Source organism: Furipterus horrens, unplaced genomic scaffold (assembly GCF_987537825.1).
Source record: "Furipterus horrens unplaced genomic scaffold, mFurHor1.1.pri manual_scaffold_13, whole genome shotgun sequence".
NCBI classification, from domain to species: Eukaryota; Metazoa; Chordata; class Mammalia; order Chiroptera; family Furipteridae; genus Furipterus; species Furipterus horrens.
The window spans coordinates 44,408,173-44,422,155 of record NW_028327183.1 but is presented as its reverse complement, the minus strand read 5'-3'; the positions used below and the strand labels follow the sequence as shown (position 1 = coordinate 44,422,155).

Here is a 13,983-nt window from a genome sequence, read left to right as displayed (position 1 = left end):
ACGAAACAATAAGAGCAGCTCCACTCTGACCAATCAGGACAGTGCTTTTTTGGACCAATTACATTGTGAGGATTTGGAGTCCTCATTTGCATGAGAGCGGACCAATCAGGGACCAGGGGCAGAGCCTTGTAGCTATATAAGTCAGCTCCCAGCGAGAACACTTCGTCCTTCATCCAAAACTGGAGGCTGTGTTACTCAGGGAGACCATCTGGCAAGAGCTGGCCGGAGTGGCTCAGAGCAGGTAGAGTGGGCGGGAGGGCACAGAAGGAGAGCTTTGTGGGAGGGCCGCCTTGCAGCTGTGCCGTTGGTTTCACATCCATGCTGTTTCATGATTGAGCTGTTTACACCGCACCCCAAACTGAGGATTCCTGTTGGAGTTAAAGTGGTGCCGATGACCATCGGTTAACAGATGAAATAAACCGGACGCAGAAGGACAAATATCGTATGATTCCACTCTTATGAGGTATGAAGAATAGTTACAGTCACAGCAATGAAAAGTGGAGGTTATCAGGGGCGGGGGAGGAAATAGGGAGTTAGCATTTAATGAATACAAAATCTCAGTTTGGAAGATGAACAGGCAGAGCACAGGATTTTTAGGGAGTAAAAATACTCCGTAGGACATTATAATGATATATATGTCATTATCCATTTGTCCAAACCCGAAGAAGGCGCAGCACCAAGAGTAAACCCTAAGGTAAATTGTGGACTTGGGTGATTATGATATTCAATACAGGTTACTCTCTGGTTTAAAAAAAAAACAAACAAAACCTTTTGCTGAGTGATGTTGGTGATGGGGGAGGCTGGCTATGCGCGTGCGGGTAGGGAGCGTAGTTCTTTAGTCTCAAGTTTTTAAGACTAAGATTGTTTTGATGCCAGAGCCAAGTCAGATGCGTCAGGCTGCCATCATGTCGTCTGTTGTCCCCATCAAGTCTGCGTAGCTCAGCCGCTGAGGGACTTCGCTGGGGGCTTATCGGATAAGACCCCTGCAGAAGCAACTATGGTCCGCAGGGCAGTTAAACTAATACCTCAAGTTCAGGGAGGACAAATCCGGAGTGTACGGCGACCGCGCGGCTGGCGGAGGAGACAGTGAGGGGCAACGGCCGGGAGCTGGAACGTCCCGTGCCTCCCACGATCGGGAGCGTCTGGGGAGACGCAATTCCGCCCCGGGCGGGGCCGGATCCTGCGCTCCGGGAGGGCGGGGGTGCGGGTCCCGGGGTCCCCTTCCTGCTCTCTGCACCTCCTCCCGTTAACTCCTTAACCCGTCTGCTTTGATGAGGGGCTCTGGAAACGGTTACGGAATGCCTGGGCAGGACGCACCTCTGCCCCGGAGCCGCCCTAGCAAGGGGTACTGTTTGTGTTCGTTATTTGTACCGTTCTTGTTTGTACCGTCCCAGCGCGCTGGTCCGCCGCTCTGCACCCCTCTCGCGCCCGGAATGAGCTGTTTCTTGCGCTGCGCCCGAAGCCGGTGCTGCGGAAATGGTGAGTGTGTGCCCGCCGGCTTGTGACGCACGCCCGGGGCGCGCGGGTCCCCAAAGCCGTCTCCCGGGGAGAAGAGGCGAAGCCAACGGCGGCCCACGTGCTGCGCTCTGAATTCGCGCTCCGCCTGGGCGTGGGGTGAGGGGGCGCGGCTGCCACCCCGCAAAACGCCCCTGACCCTGGGAGACCCCGAGAGCAGCGGCCGTCTGCCGGCGTCTGTGTTAGATGAAGCCGTGAAAGCGTTCAGGTGCTGGAGTCGGTGGCATTAGGACGAGCTGGAAAATTCCAGGCAGTCAGAGAGGCCCCCTTGGGGTCTTCTGGCGAAAGGGCCTTGAGGCTTGACTTTGGTCGTGTCAAAAGTAAGAAACATTCAAACCTGCAGAGGATTTTTGTGAGTTTCTTTGAGCCAAACTGAGGACAGTTGCCAGGAAGCCAAACCTCAACGAGTTGAGGAAATTCTCCGGAGAACGATAGTGTTGCACCTTATTGTATTCCTTACAATCCAAAGGGGAGACGTAAGGAAGTTACAAGAAATCCCCTGGAATACATTAGGGGGGCGGAAGGAAGCAAAGCAGGGGGGAACCTCTGGGATTGGATACAAAATAAAATCATAGATGTCTTTTACTGGGCGGGTACAAGATAGTAACAGTCAACACCTAACATGACTAACAATAAGGATGTGGTCTCCCCCTGGCGCCATGCCCTTGTTTTGAGGGATCCAGAAGAAAATTCCAGAAGTATGTTATCTTAAGATGCAAAAAGACAATGGACAAGACTCAGTTAAGGTGAAGCGTGGCCTTCGTTAGGGAAAGTGCTGGCCTAGGACATGACTACCCACCATGACCTGCTTTTTTAGCCATAAAGTGTTTCATTTCAGACTGTCCTTTGTGGTTACTTCAGGTCTCTTGAGTTGGTAAGGCCGCCGCGTGGGGGCTGCCCCTGAGCTTGTCTGGGTTAGTGTGTGGCCCCCTTTCTGCCACAGTTCGCTGGGCACATTCTTCCTTTTGGGGAACTGAGACCTTCCCCATAGAGGGAGTTTATAAAAGGACAGGTTGAAGGAGGGTGGCCGGGGAGTCATCTGTCACATGGGTGTTCTCCTTCTGCCGGCGGACCTCAGCTGCCCTGGCATTTGGATTTTTTTCTTCTTCCCAATTGTCCCAAGATAACAGACCTGAGACCACCTGGGACAAGACTGGGGCCCCAGCCGTACCGGTTTGCGGCGATGAGCGGGGAGCTTGCACCCCAGGGGGACCTGCAGGAGAGAGGAAGGGTTCCGGTCGTCCATTACAGGACTCGGGGAAAGTGTACATTTAAAGGAAGCCACTGCTTAGACAGGCTCAGGCTGAACTGCTTAGATAGGCTCAGGCGGAGCCCTTGCCAGGGTTTATCATCCCTGCTGGCTGTTTCCTTGGAAACCACCAATTCCTGATAGCCGGGGAATGCTGCATCCAACCCCCTTATCTGCAACGCTGCTTCTCTATCAGCGACTTAGATGTTTCCCGGCAAGAGTGGGAAGCTTCTCTCTTAATGATATGATGCTCAGACAGCCACGTTTTAGGTTGGCTATGACTTCTAGAGAACAAGGTTTCTCTGTGAGTTAATACAGTAAATAAGAGAACGAGAAAGAGAGAGGGAAAAAAATGCCTCTCTGGCTTGGAGGCCCACGTCTCCGGAGTCTGCCATCTCCACCGGCTGCACTGCAGGGTAAATCTATAGTGTCTACCCATGGCCCTAGTTTTGTCCCCAAGCACTTCATAACTTTGAGGGTCACATGTTTTTTTGTTTCGTAGAAGCCTGAGTCGCTGAGCGCTCCAGGGTAGTCATTCCTAGGGGATCTCCAGACCCAACATAAATAGTTGAATTTTTGGATACCCCCAAAAATGTGGTTGCATGTTTCTCAAAAAAATGGAATGGGCATGTTTAAGGTGTAGGAATACCGTTCCTACGGGAAGAACACAGGTTGTGTCCCTAGGACATTTTGAGATGACAAGTTCCGTTGTAGCTGTGTTACGAAGCAAAATTCCACCAAGTACATTTAAAGACCTAACTACGTAATTGATGGATCTGGCAGCACCCCATCTAGCAGCTGGAAGGGTGCTCGGAGGGATGGACAAGGTGGGAGGTTTATAGGAAGCGGGGCTGGGCAAAGGAGCTGCTGGCGAAAAGAGAAGAAAGAGTTACTTAGGGATGGGTCATCTTGTCTTGGGGGGAGGGGAATGAGAAGGCTTTTTATTAAAATTCTTAAAAATTTGAAGGAAAGAAAGAAAGAAAATCCCGCTCCGGTTGATTAAGATCGTGTTTCTGGGATCAGGGCAAGTATGAAATCTAAGTCTGCTAGCAGGGCTGTGAGTGCACCTTTTCGGGCCTGTGGTTTTCTCTCTGACAGAGGAAAAAAGACTTCAAAGTCTCAGGTCAGATGAGGTAGAAATCAATGGAGTTATTTAATTGTGAACTGTATTTTGTTTAATAATTTTTTTGAATATGTAATAGGTCTGTTGTTTTTTTTTAAGATTTTATTTATGTTTTAGAGAGATGGGAAAGGAGGGAGAGAAACGTTGACGTGTGAGAGAGAAACATTGATTGGTTGCCTCTCGCACACCTCCGGCTGGGGACCTGGCCTGCAACCCAGGCATGTGCCCTGACTGGGATTTGAACAGCGACCTTTCAGTCCACGGAGCGATGCCCAATCCTCTGAGTCACACCAGTTAGAGCCTCTGCATCCTCTTAACACAGTCTAGGATGGTTTCTCCGCCTTCTGGTACCACAAGATATCTCAGACTCCCATTTCATAATTTCTGTGCCTGGATCAGCTGTTTCTCTTAGCTTCCTGCTTATTCATTCTCCTAATCATTTAAAAAAAAATTTTTTTTTTAAGGCGTTTACTTAAGCCAAACCGGTGACATGCCAGAGAACAAGCTCTCAAATGCTCCCCTCCAACCATTTTCTTTGCATAGACTGGCTGCATGCTCATGCTGATAACCTCCCATGAAGCCAACTTTTAAAAACATTTTTTATTTTATATTTGAATCCTTCTTAGACTAAAAATCTTGCTTCCTAACATTAACATAATCCCTTTGCCTGATCCTATAGTGAGTATGAAATATTTGTCAGAAGCAACAACAATACTACTTTTAGCAGTAAAGCCACCTGGAGAGAAGTCTGAGTCCCTGTCTTATTGTAAGATAGAATCTCACACACTAAGCCTGTAGCTCGTAAAGTCCCTCAAATTAACTTTTATTTTTAAAGATTTTATTTATATATTTTTAGAGACAGGGGAAGGGAGGGAGAAAGAGAGGGAGAGAGACATCAATGTGTGGTTGCCTTTCACGTCCCAGCTGGGGACCTGGCCTGCGACCCACATGTGTGTCCTGATTGGAAATCGAACCAGCGACCTTTGGGTTTGCAGGCCAGCACTCAACCCACTGAGCCACACCAGCCAGGGCTTGGATTAACCTTTTGCTCCCAGAGGTTAACCTGCCACCCTGATGTACAGGGTATGGGAAAAGTAGGTTTATAGTTGTGAGTATGCAAAACACAGCATTAATTCTTATATTAGTACTGTTAATTATTGTATTACTTTCCATATGAACAACTGTAAACCTACTTTTGCCCCACCCGGTATACTTCATTTATTTCGGTTTTTCTGTTTTGCTGATTGTTTTTTTATTGTTAAATATGTAAACGCTACATGGTTCCCAATTAAAATCTATATAACGAGGTTATATCGATTTATTATTTCTAATCATCCACAAATAATATGTTTTATTTTTAGAAAGAGAGGAAGGGAGAGAAAGAAAAACATCGATATGAGAGAAATATTGATTGGTTGCCTCCCATACACGCCCCCGACTGGGGATCGAACCCACAACCTTTTGGTGTACGGGACGGCGCTCCAACCAACTGAGCCACTGGGCCAGGGCTAACGGGTTATATTTAGACATCTCACTTCTATTCTGTCTCCTCTACCCCGTTTCTTACCAAGTCTGTGGTTTGTGATACATATTCTGTATCTGTGTTTCTTTTCGCTGAAAATATAAAATAGAACCTGGAGACCACATAATATAGTTCTCCATCACGGGGGTGCAGCATAGACTTTTTTAAATTATTAATTTTAGAGGTGAAGAAAGAGAGGGAGAGAAAAATACATCAAACGTTGCCTTTCCCACATCCCCAACTGAGGGCCCAGCCTGCAACTCAGGCATGTGGCCTGACTGGGAAATGAACTGGCGACCCTTCGGTTTGCAAGCCAGAGTTCAGTCCACTGAGCCACACCAGCCAGGGCTGCAATGTAGATTTGTAAGCAATCCTTGTTATTGAATATTTGTAGTGACTTTCACTCTTTGGCTGTTATGAATCACCTTAAATAAATAAGTGTGTATGTCATTTGGCTTTGTGGCCAGGGAATTTTGGTAGTATTTTTTTTTAATATGCTTTATTGATTATGCTATTACAGTTGTCCCAATTTCTTTTCCCTTTGTTCCCCTCCACCCAGTGATCCCCTACCTCCAGTTGTCCCCCCCTTAGTCCATGCCCATTGGTTGTGCATATAGTTCTTCTCAACATCTTCCTGTCTACTCCGCTCCCTCCTACTATGCTTAATTCCTGTACCATCTCCCTCCCTTTCCCCCTTCCCCCTTCCTGCTGACCTCCCCCCAATATATTCCCCATACCTATAATTCTTTTCCCACTATCGTTGCCTACTTAGTTTGCCTTCGTTTGTTTTTTGTTTTGTTTTGTTTTTGAAATATATTTTATTATGTTGTTACAGTAGTTCCAATTTTTTTCCCCTTTGCTCCCCTCTGCCCAGTAACCCCCTTCCCTCCAGCAATCCCACCCCCCCTTAGTTCATGTCCATGGGTTGTGCATATAACTTCTTTGGCTTCATCCTTTCCTATTTTATTCTTAACTTTCCCCTGTCTATTTTGTAGCAGCCGATTATGCTTCTTTATCCCTGCACCATATCCCCATTTCTCCCCCATCCCCCTCCCAGCTGATAACCCTCCAAATGATCCCCATACCTATGATTCTGTTCCTATTCTGGTTTGCTTAGTTGGATTTTGTTTTCATTTTTTAGATTCAGTTGTTGATAGTTGTGAGTTTGTTGTCATTTTAGTATTCACAGTTTTTATCTTCTTTTTCTTAAGTAAGTCCCTTTGACATTTCATATAATAATGGCTTGGTGACGATGAGCTCCTTTAGCTTTACATTGTCTGGGAAGCACTTTATCGGCCCTTCCATTCCAAATGATAGCTTTGCTGGATAGAGTAATCCTGGTTGCAGGTTGCCTTTCATCACATTGAATACTGCTTGCCAGTCCCTTCCTGCCTGCAAAGTGTCCTCTGAGAAATCAGCTGATAGTCCTATAGGCACCCACCTGTAGGCAACTCTCTGCCTCTCTCTTGCTGCCCCCAGGACTCTCTCTTTATCTTTCACCTTTGGCATCTCAGTCATGATGCGTCCTGGTGTGGTGCCCTCTGGGTCCAGCTTGCTTAGGACCCTCTGTGCTTCGCGTACCTGTATGTCCATCTCCTTCACAAAATTTGGGACGTTTTTCTCATATTTTTCAATTCTTGCTTCCTCATTCTGCACTGGTTGACTTTTTTTTCTTCCTTATGTTCCAAATAATTGATTTAAACCCCGGTTTCCTTCCCTTCACCATTGGTTTTGTGTGGATTTTCCTTCATTTCACTTAGCATAGCCTTCACTTCTTGCCTTATGCATTTGCCATACTCAAGCATATCTGTCAAGCCTGTGAGCATCTTTATCACCAGTGTTTTGAATTCTGCATCTGTTAGGTTGTCTATCTCCTCATCTGTTAGGTTGGCTATCTCCTCATTGCTTAGTTCTCCCACTGGAACCTTGATCCGTTCCCCCTTTTGGGCCATACTTCTCTTGTCTCCTCATTCTGACAGGCTGCTGTGTGTGTTTGCCTCCACGTCCCAGGTAGAGCTGTCATATCTGTTATGTTGTAAGGGGCAGAGCCTTCGGGATTCGTCAGTACAGGGTGACCTGTTTCACCACGTTGTGGCGCTGTGTGTGGGGGGGGAGGGGTCTGAGAGAACAATGCCGCCTGCCCAGCACTCGCCGCTTTTCCAGGCACTTCTCCTCCTTCCATATGGGAGTGGTGCCTCTCTAGCTGCTGCCCTGGCCGTCGTTCCCAGAGTGGGTGGGTCTGTGGACGTTCTAGGACTGTGGGGGCCCTTTAAACAAGCAGACTCTGCTGAGACCGGCAGTTTCTTCCTCTGTCCCAGCCCCCACTGGTCTGCACAGTCAGAAGCAATGAGGTTTGATTTTCCCTGGTGCTGGGACCATGAGCTTTGAGGTCCGATGAGGAGCTAGAACGCTCCCCAGGTGTCCCTCCTGACTTTTTAAAATGTGTGACTGCGCTTTCCACTGGCCTGCCGCTGCCACCGCCGGTGCCACCACCACACCCAGTCCTCTCCGCCCCTCCTATCTGTCTGGATGAGTATTTCTTCTTTATATCTTTGTTCGTTGGACTTCCATTTAGTTTGATTTTCTGGAACTTCTGGTCGTCTCTAGTTTTGAGGTAGTTGTATTCCTTCTTAGTTGTGGAGGGAGATGCAGCATGTCTGTCTACGCCTCCGTCTTGGCCAGAATTTGTCAGTTTGTCTTTGTTTCGATTCCCTAGCTCCTGTTGTTGGTTGTTGTGATACAGTTTTCATTTTAATGTTCATAGTTTTGATCCTCTTTCTCCTAAACAAGTTCCCTTACCATTTCATATAACACTGGTTTGGATATGATGAACTCCTTCAGTTTTACTTTGTCCTGGAAGCACTTTCTCTGCCCTTCTATTCTGAATGGCAGCTTCGCTGGATAGAGTAATCGTGGTTGTAGGTTTTTGCTTTCATTACTTTGAATATCTCTTGCCAGTCCCTTCTTGCCTGCAGACTTTCTTTTGAGAAATCAGCTGATAGTCTTATTGGGACCCCCTTGTACGTAATTCTCTTCTTCTCTCTTGCTGCTTTTAAAATTCTCGCTTTATACTTAATTTTTGACATTTTGCTTATAATGTGTCTTGGTGTGGTTCTCCCTGGTCTAGTTTCTTTGGAACTCTCTGTGCTTCCTGGACCTGTAATTCCATTTCCTCCCCCAAGTTCAGGAAGTTCTGCTTCATTATTTTTTCACATAATTTTTCTATTTCTAGTTGTTTTTCTTCACCTTCTGGCAACCCTATGATTCAGATGTTGGCCCGCTTATAGCTGTCCCACAGGTTTCTGAGCCTCTCCTCATTTTCTTCACTTTCCTTTTCCTCTTTCTGCACTGGTTGACTGTTTATTCCTTCCCTATGTTCCGATTTGTTGATTTGATCCCTGGTTTTCTTGCCCTCACCACTAGTTTCGTATGTGTTTTTGTTCATTTCAGCAGGACTAGCCTTCATTCCTTCCCCATCTTGTTTAAGATCTGCTGTTAGGTCTGTAAGCCCTTTTATAGGCAAAGCTCTGAACTGTGCCTCAGAAAGATTTCCTATCGGCTCCTTCGATAAATCATATATTTGCTGTCTGATCCCTGCCATCCTGACAGTTTTGTGTTTAATTTTGCTTCCTGGGCGGGGCTGTCACACTTCCTATGCTATAGGGGGCGGAGCCCCGTACACTCATCACTGCTGGGCCACCCGTCTCACCACGCTGTGGTATTTTGTGTGGGGGCGGGCGTCCAAGATGGATTCCTGCCATTCACTCTCTGCTGAGAGACTGGGAGCTTCTTCCTCTGTCCCCACCCCCTCTGGCCTTCACAGTCCAAGGCAATGGGGGTCTGCTTCCCCCGGCATTGGAATCACTAGCCGAGGAGTCTGGTCAGCAGCCGGGGGTGCTCCCCAGGTGTTTCTCGCCTCCCCTAAATACAGGTGTCTGTGCTTACCGCCACCCCGCTGCCATTGCCGCTGCTGCCGCCGCCGCCATCACAGCTTGACCTCTCTGCTGCGGCTTCGCCCCTCCTACCCGTCTGGACGAGCACCACTTGTTTATAACTTCATACATTGGACTTCCATGTAGCTTTATTTTCTGGAACTTCTGGTTATTGCTGGTTTTGCGGTAGCTGTATTTCTTCTTAGTTGTGGAGGGAGACGGAGCATGTCGGTCTAGGCCTCCATTTTGGCCAGAAGTCGAATTTTGGTAGTAAAATCCAATGAGTGCAAATGCGGGATCACAGGATAACTGCATGTGAAATTCTGGTAGAGTGTGCCTAATTTGCCTTCAAATTAGAGGTAGGACAATTTTTTGTACATCTTGCAATAGTCATGCCTCTGCTTTCCTTGGCTTGTAGACACATCCCTCCAGTCTCCGCTTCCGTTGTTGCATCATTTGTTGTGTGACGCGCTTCCTTCTGTGTGTCCAGATTTCCTCTTCTGAGGAGCCCACCCTACTCCCGTAGGACCTCATCTTAACCCCTGTGCATCACCCAAGGTCCTGTTTGAAAATCAGGTTCCATTTAAGGTCCTGCAGTTTAGGATTTCAACTTATCTTTGGGAGGGAACACAATTAAACTCCTACAAGTACCTCAATAAGCCAAAAAAGGTGTTAATTTTAGGACCCAGTGACCTTCAGGGATGTGACAGTGAACTTCACCAAAGACGAGTGGACCCTGCTGGACTCTGAGCAGAGGAACCTCTATAAAGAAGTGATGCTGGAGAACTTCCGGAACCTGGCCTGCCTAGGTGAGCATGCCCCGTCCTGCGCGCTCGCTGGGGGTGGGACGGGGGGACCCAGGCCCCTCCTGCACTCAGGAGGCTGCTGAGAAACGGGACCCGACTTGTGGTAGATGTAGGGTTCCCCTGTTTGTTGTCTTATGTTTTATTCACCTCGCGATTAGTAGCCTTTGGGGGGACCCTTGAACGGGTGAATGTGGGGCACAGAGTTTTAGTGCCTTCATGAGAAAAGAGGAGATTCTGTGCGCCCACAGTGCGGGACATCGTGGTGGCACCTCAGAAAGTTAAATAGAGAATTACTGTGCAACCCAGCGATTCCGCTCCTCAGTATGTACCCAAAGGAACTGAAAACGGGGGCACAAACAGAATCAGGTGCAGGTGTTCAGAGCAGGGCTCTCCCCCGCAGCCAGAAGGTGGGCAGAGTCCCGATGTCCATCAGCAGACGCCCAGAGCAACAAAATGTGGTCCATCTCAAACCATGGCGTGTTCTTCATCCATGAAAAGGAATGACTCTCTGGTGCATGGGACCGTGTGGCTGAACCTGAAAGCGTTATGTGGAATGAAAGAAGCCAGACACGAAAGGGCGCGTACTGTAGGATTCCGCTTATGCGAAGTGTCCAGAGTAGGTAAAGCCACGGAGACCGAAGGCTTTGAGTGACTGCCTGCAGCTGGGGGGAGGGGCTGCGGAGGGACTCTGCTTAATGAATACAAGGTTTCCTTTTTGGGGGTGGGGGATGAAAATGTGCTGGAACTAGATGGAGAGGATGGTTGTACAACACAGGGAATGTACTTAATGCCACTGAACTGTACACTTGAAAACAATCACTTTTATGTTGTGTAAATTTCACCTCAATTAAAAAACAAACAAAAAAAAAGATTCTAGCCCTGGCTGGTGTGGCTCAGTAGACTGAGTTCCAGCCTGCGAACCAAAGGGTCGCTGGTTCATTTCCCAGTCAGGGCACATGCCTGGGTTGCAAGCTGGGCCCCTAGTTTGGGGTGTGAGAGAGGCAACCACACATGGATGTTTCTCTCCCTCTCTTTCTTCTTCCCTTCCCCTCTCTCTAAAAATAAATTTAAAAAATCTTGGAAAAGAGTTCATTTTCATCTGAGAGGAAAGCTGAGGCTTATCTTTGTGAGTTTCATTGGGTGCCTAGAAATTTTTACTCCTCATTCCTCTTCTCGTGGCTTCTCTTTTTTCCCCAGAGAAAGACCAGTCCCCCTTCAACTTTAAAATCACACATGGACTCTGTTCTGACCCTTCGGGTTACTATGACAGAATAACACAGACTGGGTACTAGGCCGTGGGCTTTTATTTCTCACACTCTGAAGGCTACGAAGTCCCAAGATCAAGGCGCTGGCAGGTTTGGCTCCCGGTGAGAGCTCTGCTGCCTGGTTTGCAGACGGCCACCTTCTCATTGTGTCCTCACTGATGGAGAGAGCTCTGTTATCCTCCCCTTCTTATAAGGACGCTAATCCCATCTTCAGGAGCCCCACTCTGGTGACCTCAACTAACCCTGCTTACCTCCAGAAGGCTGCACCTGCAGATATCATCACATGGGGTAGGGGGTTAGGACTTCCACATACGAACTTGGGGAGGAAGACAGATTCAGTCCTTAACAAACACTTTGGTTCTTTCCATGTGGCTTTCCTGATCACACCCTCCATCTCTGCAGACTGTTTCTTCTTTTCTTTTTTTTTTTAATATTTTATTTATTTTTAGAGACAGGAAGGGAGGGAGAAACAGAGGGAGGGAAACATCGATTGGTTGCCTCTCGCATGCCCCCAACAAGGAACCTGGCCTGCAGCCCAGGCCTGTACCCTGACTGGGAATCGAACTGGGACCCTTTGGCTCTCAGGACAGTGCCCAGCCCACTGAGCCGCTCCCGTCAGGGCTGCAGACTGTTTCTCAGCAGCTTGCCGTCCGTACTGAACTGCTGTCCTTGCCACAGCCGCACACCTGACCCAGCCCATGTTCCTAACGGTGCCCTGCTTCCTTTCTCTGCCTTCATACTTGCCTCTCTCACAGGTCCGAGGGAACATTCGAGAAGAAGCCCACCTGGGCATTTACCTGTTTTCTCCTCTCCAGCCCCCCCCCTTGACTTTTAACCAAGAACTGAACTTCTGTGCTGCTTTGTTTCAGATGAGACGATTCCACGGCAAACCGAAGACTCAATCCCTCAGCAGGACGTTCTTGCTAAAAAGACATTGCATGACACCAGCAGAGTGTGTGTCATGAGCAGCAGTGCCCCCCGAGGAGGAGACTGGGGAGGCCCCGAGACACAGGAGCCACACAAGCAGCGGGGGCCGAAGGGCGAGCACCCCGCAGTTGCCCGAGAGGGGGGCAAGTGTCCGGCTCCAGCCTGTGCGTATCCCGACGTGACACACAACCCTGAGCCAGGCTCACAGCTTGTGCCTTCACAGGGAGATCTCACCAGCAAATGTGTCCCCCCAAGTATTCTGAAGTCAGATTGTGCCTTAACAAGCAGTCACAAAACCTCTGAAAACAGCAAGGGCAGTAAAGGATTGTGGCAGAACGTTCCGTCAGTTCCCAGAGTGAGAACTCCAACCGAGGCGAAAGCAAACAGGCAGGTTGACGCTCAGGACCATGTGTGTCGTCTTCGTGAGACAATGTGTATGAACGTCATTGTCGATGGACGGGATCCCTTTGGGAAGGTCTTCACCAAAGATTGTGTCCCTAGGACACACGAGACTCATGGTAAAGAGAAAACTTACGAGTCCAACAAGTTGGAATGCACCCCTCAAAGTAGCTCGCTCCGCGCCCTGCAGACGCCGTCTCGTACCGCAGAGACAAATCGTGGGGATAACCAAAGCGGGAAAACCTTCGCCCGCGTTCCAAAAGCTGAGCCCCAGAGGAGCTCTAGGGCTGGAGAGAAAAACTATAAATGTCCAGAATGTAAGAAATCGTTCGTGCATCACTCCTCCCTTATGCAGCACATGAAAATTCACACCGGAGAGAAGCCCTACGTGTGTAAGACGTGCGGGGCAGCCTTTCGCTATTCCCTGCACCTTAACAAGCACGCAGCGAGGCACCTTGCAGAGAAGTCCCACAAGTGCGGGGAGTGTGGGAAGGCCTTCCGGAGGTCCTCGGAGCTCATCAAGCACGCGAGGACTCACACCGGGGAGAGGCCCTACGTGTGCAAGATATGTGGCAGGGACTACGCCGTTCGTTCGGGACTCAAAACCCACCTGACGAAACACAGCTAGAGGCCCTCGGGATGAAAGAAACGCAAAGCTTGTTTTCAAAAGACAAAGTGGTACGAAGCCATATTGGAAGGGAGCTCAAGAAGTTTCATCTGGGGAAGAGTCTCCCTTGAATGCTTATATCTCACAGAAATGAGAAAATTTACACTACCCTGTTTCGCCGAAAATAAAACATCCCCTGACAATAAGACATAGTGCAATTTTTTTCAAGCTTAGAAATATAAGGCCTCCCCTGAAAATAAGACCTAGTGGCAGTCATTGTACTGCTCCTCCCAAATTCTTTTTTTTTAATATCTTTTATTGATTATGCTGTTACAGTTGTCCCAATTTCTTTTCCCTTTGTTCCCCTGCACCCAGTGACCCCCCTCCTTCCAGTTGTCCCCCGCTTAGTCCATGCCCATTGGCTGTGCATATAGTTCTTCTCAACATCTTCCTGTCTACTCCACTCTCTCCTACTATGCTTCTTAATTACTGCATCATCTCCCTCCCTTTCTCCCCTTCCCCCTCCCTGCTGACCTCCCCCCGTAATGTTCGCCGTACCTATAATTCCTTTCCCACTCTCGTTGCCTACTTGGTTTGCCTTTGTTTCGGTTCCCTAGCTTCTGCCGTTGGTTGTTGTG

The 13,983-nt window shown here is 48.5% G+C and overlaps 1 protein-coding gene across 2 annotated transcripts; it reads left to right on the top strand.

The window, feature by feature from the left end:
• The first annotated feature begins 1,154 nt into the window (after positions 1-1,154).
• ZNF114 (zinc finger protein 114) lies at positions 1,155-13,551 on the top strand. 2 transcript variants are annotated; one of them, XM_090259652.1, is made up of 3 exons: positions 1,155-1,479; positions 10,024-10,150; positions 12,282-13,551. In XM_090259652.1, the coding sequence occupies exons 1-3, from the start codon at positions 1,477-1,479 to the stop codon at positions 13,364-13,366; spliced, it is 1,215 nt and encodes a 404-aa protein (XP_090115778.1). In that variant the 5' UTR covers positions 1,155-1,476; the 3' UTR covers positions 13,367-13,551. The 2 variants fall into 2 exon arrangements, with proteins under 2 accessions (XP_090115778.1, XP_090115780.1); XM_090259654.1 differs by lacking the exons at positions 1,155-1,479; positions 10,024-10,150 and adding an exon at positions 10,688-10,763.
• Positions 13,552-13,983: the final 432 nt, after the last annotated feature.

Excerpts from the sequence above, each read along its gene's own strand:
- ZNF114 (XM_090259652.1), top strand. Across the intron at positions 10,151-12,281 it reads CCGGAACCTGGCCTGCCTAG|ATGAGACGATTCCACGGCAA; the intron begins GTGAGCATGCCC and ends GCTTTGTTTCAG.